This window comes from Dasypus novemcinctus, chromosome 10 (assembly GCF_030445035.2).
Source record: "Dasypus novemcinctus isolate mDasNov1 chromosome 10, mDasNov1.1.hap2, whole genome shotgun sequence".
NCBI classification, from domain to species: Eukaryota; Metazoa; Chordata; class Mammalia; order Cingulata; family Dasypodidae; genus Dasypus; species Dasypus novemcinctus.
In genome coordinates this window covers 17,175,784-17,182,780 of record NC_080682.1, presented here as the reverse complement: position 1 = coordinate 17,182,780, position 6,997 = coordinate 17,175,784, and the positions used below count along the sequence as shown (strand labels likewise).

Here is a 6,997-nt window from a genome sequence, read left to right as displayed (position 1 = left end):
CATCTTAGACATGCAACAGCTATCTCTGATTGGTCGATCCATGAAGCACAGCCTAACCAATTTGAAAGCTTTTTTCTGTCCAAAGGTATATCCCTTCTCTGTTCATTTCCATACAGTCAGAAACAGAGCAGTCAGTGATCACCACCAATACTAGATTATGCTGCATCAGAATATTTAGAAGACAAGATTCCTGGGGCACTATGGCAACACCAATCCCTAGGTGAAGAAGACTGAGATTTAGAAGGTCCCAATCTCAGAAGCAACAAGAATCAAAAGGACTTCTAAATCTTCATTTTCAAAAATACTTGTGGTTAGATTAATAAAAGAAGTGGCCATCCCTGATGTACAGTGAACATATGAACCTCCAAGATGTAAAATATTGTATTTCTGTGGCACCAACTCAGCTGTTGGTCCATAATAGCATATTATCTGTGTCATATTAAGTCTACTTTGCCCATACACAATATGAATTTTATTAATTCACATTCTTGTGCATATTACAGTGGATTAAGGTGATTGATTCTGCCTTGCCAAATCTGTCATCTATTCATCTCACAACCTGTGACCTTAGCAATGCCCTCTCCTCTTTTGCAACCTCTTCAAAGCATATTTGATCTCCCTGTTCCTCAGACTGTAAATCAAGGGATTCATCATGGGAATGACCACAGTGTACAAAACTGAAGCAAATCTGTCAAAGCTGGTGGAACCACTTGAGCTGGAACTCAAATAAACAAAAAAAGTTGATGTATAGAAGAGAGAAACAGCAGTCAGGTGAGAAGCACAGGTGTTGAAAGTCTTGGACCTGCCTTTAGCTGAAGTGATCTTCATGATCGAGTTAACAACATAAGCATAGGATGTCAGGATAACTAGAACATTTGTTGTTCCGAAAAACATTGATAATATATCAATCATGACTTGTATGAAGAAAGTGTCAGTGCATGACAAGATTAACAATTGGGGCATGTCACAGAAGAAATGGTTGATAACATTGGGCCCACAGAAGTGAAGTTGAAGCAAGCCACACAATTGGGATAAAGAACCAGAGAGTCCAGCCATGTAGGTTCCCAGCGCCATTCGAACACAGAGGCTGGGTGACATGATGGATGAATAGAGCAGTGGTTTACAAATGGCAGCATATCGGTCATACGCCATGGCTGCCAGGAGACAAGACTCACTCAGTCCCAGAGTTGAAAAGATGAAGTACTGGGCAATGCAACTCAAAAAGGTGATTGTTTGCTGCTTCTGGAAGAAGCTGATGAGCATCTTTGGGGCTGTGGTTGTAACATAGCAGATATCTATGAAGGACAAGTTGATGAGGAAGAAGTACATGGGTGTGTGGAGGTGGGAATCCATCCTTATTAAGACAATGAGGCAAAGGTTCCAGGTCACAGTTATGAGGTAGGTGACCAGGAATATAACAAAGAGCACTGCTAAGGTTCTGGGAAAGTCTGAGAATCCCAAGAGGATGAAGTGGGTGATCTCTGTGATATTTCCTTCTATAGTCATTGATCCAGGGCTTCTAAAATCAAAAAGGAGACAAAGGAATACATTGCTGAGCTGGGTAAACTGATATCATTATCATGTTCACATGTGACAGACTTTTCCTTCATTAAGCTCTTGAAAAGAAATACATACTGCTCTTCAAGTGAAAACAACGTACCTTTTCACCTCAAAGTAATTAAGAAGTAGCTACTAAGTTCTTCATGTACCAAATTAATTTATGTCGTCATGAGAATTAATATTTAAAATATTGAGTGGAATCTTTAAAAATGTACTGTTGGAAATGCCATGATTATTACACCTAAGGTAGACATCATTATTTAAATAATTTTTTAAAAGACCCCTGTGAATTCACCATACAACTGCTATTTTATAATAAAATTTTAAGTGGGGTCATCCTATAATACTTTTAAAATAGACCTTCTCTGCCAGATTGTCATCAAGATATTTTCAATTTCTTCTTTTACTCTTAAGAGGTATTATATTCCCTCTGTTATTGATAAGTTTTCAAGTTTTTTTGCAAATGTATTTAATGTAACAGTATCAAACATCTTGGTAAAAGAGCACCATTTAACACTGATTTTTTTTTTTTTTAGGGCAGAAGTATGTGTAACCAATAAAGTCATGGAATCATAACTCTGCCGAAGCCTTATACTATTGGGTTGTATTGGGGTATACTATTGGCGCAAACCATTGTCACAATGTTAGATCATTTCACCTTTTGGAAGAGAGCATAGTACTGGGGTTATGGGTTTAGACTTTGGATTTGTGTCCTAAAAGCCTCTTGCTTTAAGAACATGTCCCAATGGTTTAAACACACTAAATCCAGATTTATTCAATATAAAGTAGGCCAATAAAAGCCCCTGAACTACGAGGTTATTTGAGAGTTATAAGAAGAAATTATTCAAGTGCTCAGCTCACAGTTCAGTATATTATATCTGTTCAGTCGATGTTCAGCATTCTAACCATTGGTTGTTTAGCAATATCCAAAGCCTATTATCCGAGAATGTACTGAGTTAACTTGGGGAAAGATTCCTGAGAAATCAACAGCTCTGGAGATAGTCTGGCATTGCTTCCTGGCAGGTGTAGTTTTATTTTCTACTGTTCATGCAAGTCAGACCATCTAAATCTATGAATATACAAACCTCTTAAACACTTTTCATTTAGTTTGAATGAATTCAGGTAAACTGGGTCAATGGACAACCAGAATCAAACTATGATGGTCACTGAGATACAGATAGGGTCAAAAAACATTTCATTTCCCAAATATATCTCAAACACCATAATAATTGATTGATTCAGTGAAAATATGTCAAACAGTTGTCTAATCTGTTGCACTGAAATTCTTCATTTTCTCATACATTTCTGTGACACAGGAAGTAATAATTAAATATAACATATGAAATCAACCACTCCCAGAAGAATGAGAAGTTGTGCATTGTTTTTCTCATCCATGATGAAACTTATCCTGGGAATTTCTGTTAAAATTTGGCAGACAAGAGGGAAAAGGGAAAAATCTGCATATACTCACTCTCTTTAATTTCTTTGCATGTTTCATGAGACAATTTGGAGAAAAACAGGTGATAGACTTAACTAGTGTTTAAAACTAATCAAAACCCCTTGCAATCCTAATCTTATAAGGATGTGGTCAGTTTCCTAGGTTAAACAAAATCAGGTAAAGAAACACAGGAAAAGTTTCTGATTGAAGAAACTAGACAAATAAAGGAAGCTTAAAAGGGACAAGAGAACAACACTATCAGAGCTAGGAGTGGGTAGTTCTGATATCTCTGTTCCCCAGTTTATTGTCTCAAGACACCCAGAGCCTCCAAAGATGGCAATGGAGAGATATTTGAGGAATTTTTAAAGACATAATGGAAACATCCTTGGGTACTTTTTAATACCATTATACAGTGAATCTGCTTGTCTCTGGCTACTCAGAAACTATAAATGAAAGCCGTATGTTTCAACAGAACTAATTTATTTCAAAAACAAAGTCCTCAAGGATAAAACTTAAAGGTCAGGCATTACTGACATTGTCTAATTTAATTCTAGATGCTCCTATACATCCATTTTAGAAGGTAAAAAATAGAAGGTAAGAGAGTTAAAGGCATATACTTAAGAAATTGCAGCCTAGAATTCAAACCCCAACACAACACAATCTGGAATATTACCTGAAATTTTATTTTGAGGTTGTTGTTTTCAGTGAAGTGTAGAAAGCCTTAAAAAAAAATAAAAATAAAGAAAGATTTAAAGAATTTGAATAAGGAGCATAAAAAACAAAAGGAAGAGTCCTAAGAGTAGAGTGTGGAAGTAAGGGTTCCACAAAATTGATGAATGGGAGACTGGTTTCCATAAAATATGCTCCAATTAGGTCTTACTGAAAGATTACACTTTGAATTTGACCCACATCTCACAAATCCTACCAAAGGAGCAATTGCTTATTTCTTCTCCAAAGAAATTTTCCAGGCGACCCTTATTGCACAACAAGATCTGCCCATTTGGCCTAGAAAATTGCTGTCCACTAACAGCAAAAGTATTTCCCACATCTGGGGATCTTCTTAAATGACTGTTTGACACAAAGGTGAAAAGAGAAAAGGCAATGGAGGATGGGCACTTTCCAGGTAATTGCTTTGTGGTGTCATGGTTGCCAGGGATTTCTGTTCTTGTCAATTATATGCTCCAATTTGCCATGCATGTCCCTGATGAATTCTTTCTTCACTTACCCTGGTACTATCATGATCCCATGATTGTAGATGTTTCATTGTGTACCTTGGAGACATTTGAGCTGGAAGAGGCCTAGAGATATTCTAGTGCAATATCTTCAATATTCAAGTAAGGAAACTGAAGGCAGAGAGCTGAGGGCTTTACCCCAAATGACACAGCTAACTGGTGATTTAGCTTGATAATAATAAATTAGATCTGAACACTTCCCTGTTACAAAACTCTTTCATTTTCGATAGATATGCAAATACTTTCTCAAATACTTTACTTGATTCAAACATCACAGCTGTCAGTACAGCAAAATAAGGCATTATTTCTGTTGTCTAAGTTATGAAATAGAGGTACTAAGGATCACAATAAGAATAATTCATGACTGAGAGACAACAATGCAGTTTTGACTATGGACATTGGAATCAGACAATCTGAGTTAAAGTCTGGCTCTGCCATTTGCTAGTTGTGGCCTTAAGCAATGTAACATCTCCATACTGCATGCAGCTGAAGGTAGTAGGTACTTCAGCAAGTAGGGCCCACAGCGAGAATTAAATGGGCTAATGCGCATTAAGCATTTTTCACGATATGGTGTATATAGGTTGCCCTTCACTAATAGTTGGTATAATTTCTATTTTCTGATTTGGATTTCTAACATATTAATCTGCATTTCTAATCTTTAAATATATACGTAAGATCATTACCAGAAGCATTAATTCTCAGAAGAAGCTCACCTATGCTGCCAGTTACTAAGAACACAGAGCTATTTTTGGTAAGATCCTATACTTGGTTTCATCTGCTTCAGACAAACTTATCTAGAAGGGGAAAAGTGGAGTGGGAAGTTAATTATTTGATTAACACTTGTAATAGGTTAGTTTTCTAAGTTCCCCCTGATAAGGATTGTTATAATTTAACCCTTTCAACTGAACAACTTCTTAAGACACTTTGAAGAAATAGCACCATGAATAAGACATTTAGGCACAGTGGAAGAACAAAGAGGAAATACATTTGGTCAGTAAAAGCTGTACAGGCACTAAAAATCAGACTTTGTAAGACCTGAGATAGATTATTTATTGCACCAAAGGCATAGCAGGACTCAGTGTGCTCTATATTCCATTTGTAAATGGGGAGAATTTCTTACCTACCTATTTCATGTGGGAAAAGAAAGTCAAATCTATATAATATAACTATACAAAGGATAAAGTGGTGAACAAATGACAAAAAAATAAATGTATAAGACCTAATCCATAAATTCTGTTATGTAAAAAATTATTCTTTGGTAGAAAAAAATGTTTTATTTTCATCGTTGCACTCTGAGCCTCCATGTTGCACTGGTTCTAATTTCTTGCTGCTCTCTTTTCATATTATCATGATGTAATTTCTAGAGGCTTCAGAATCTGAGGCCCAGTCCTCTCCCATGTAACACATCTCAACAGTCATCATTCCTGAGGTCTTGCATGGTCTCAGGGATATTATACTGGAAAATACTTCAGGCCAACTATGCCTAGAAATTAGGGATCTTTGACTTCTCAAGAGCCTCTGAGAATCTCCCTAAATCTTTTTTTTAATTTATTTATTTTTGAGAAACTTTAGATTACTTAAATGTTACAGAAAAAAATAGAAGGGATTTCCATATGCCCCACTGCCTCACCCTCCCACACTTTCCCATATTAACAACATCCTTCATTAGTATGGTATATTTGTTACAATTGATGCACACATATTGGAGCATGGTCACTAAGTGTGGATTATAATTTACAATCTACCCCATGAAACTTTGTAAGTTTTGACAAATATATACTGGCCTATATCCATCATTGCAACATCATGCAAGGCAATTCCAATGTTCCAAAAATGCCCCCAAATTACATGTATTTTTCCTCTCCCTCCCCTCAGAAGCTCCAGTGCCCACTGCCTCCACATCAATGATAAAAGTTCTTCCATTACCAGAACAAAAATAAGTCTATAGTAGAATAATAATAAGTCTACTTTAGTCCATTGTTCATTCACCAATCTTGACGATTTGCGGATGGTGATGCTCACTCTGCCTCTAATTGAGGAGGAGCTTAGATTCCATGGAGCAGATGGCTACACTCTTGAGTTTGTAAGTGCAGACTTACACTGTTCCCCATCAACATGATAGTTGTCCTGGATGACCTCAATGAACTGGAGATTAGGTTTTGCAACTCTGCTTTCTCTCAGGATCTAATTGACACATGGATGGACCAAAGATTTAAATCTCTTGGACATACACCACACACCCATTTAGTACTAACTATAAGTTAAAATAGAAGGAGCAAAAGAGCCATGTATACTTCCTAACTCTTGACCTCAATGGTACCACTTCCTTCTTACTTTTTTTCTCCTGTATCTTAGATCCCTTAATAGGCTCAAGGTGTAAGCTGGGGAAAATAATGTGCCATGGGAGTAAACCCAGGCAAAACTCTCCCTCCTACTCATTCTTTTCATATTCTCTGTCTCTCAGTTTCAGTCAATGTACAAAACATTCCTTTGTAAATTACTTTTAGTTTCTAATATAATCAATTCTTCCATGACTTTAATTTATATTACAATATACAAATGTTTAACAATTAAAAAGAAATAAAAGAAGTCAATGGAAGAAAAAAACAGAGTGTGTGGTGCCCTGATTCCTCTCATTTCTTATCTCAATACATAATCACATTCTACTTTTTATTTGCCTTATTCTAATCAAGAAACAAGCTCATTAAACCGAAATCAACATCAGAGCAACTGCCTCAGAAAGATCCTTTACTGGAAGCAACCAACC

The 6,997-nt window shown here is 36.4% G+C and overlaps 1 protein-coding gene across 1 annotated transcript; it reads right to left on the bottom strand.

The window, feature by feature from the left end:
• Positions 1 to 567: 567 nt before the first annotated feature.
• On the bottom strand, positions 568 to 1,506 carry LOC101412535 (olfactory receptor 5AN1-like). Its single transcript, XM_004448264.2, has one exon. It carries the CDS (start codon positions 1,504 to 1,506, stop codon positions 568 to 570), a length of 939 nt encoding a protein of 312 aa, XP_004448321.1.
• Between the last annotated feature and the right edge of the window lie 5,491 nt (positions 1,507 to 6,997).

Coding starts and splice junctions, on each gene's coding strand:
- LOC101412535 (XM_004448264.2), bottom strand. CDS start 1,506: ATGACTATAGAAGGAAATATCACAGAGATCACCCACTTCATCCTCTTG.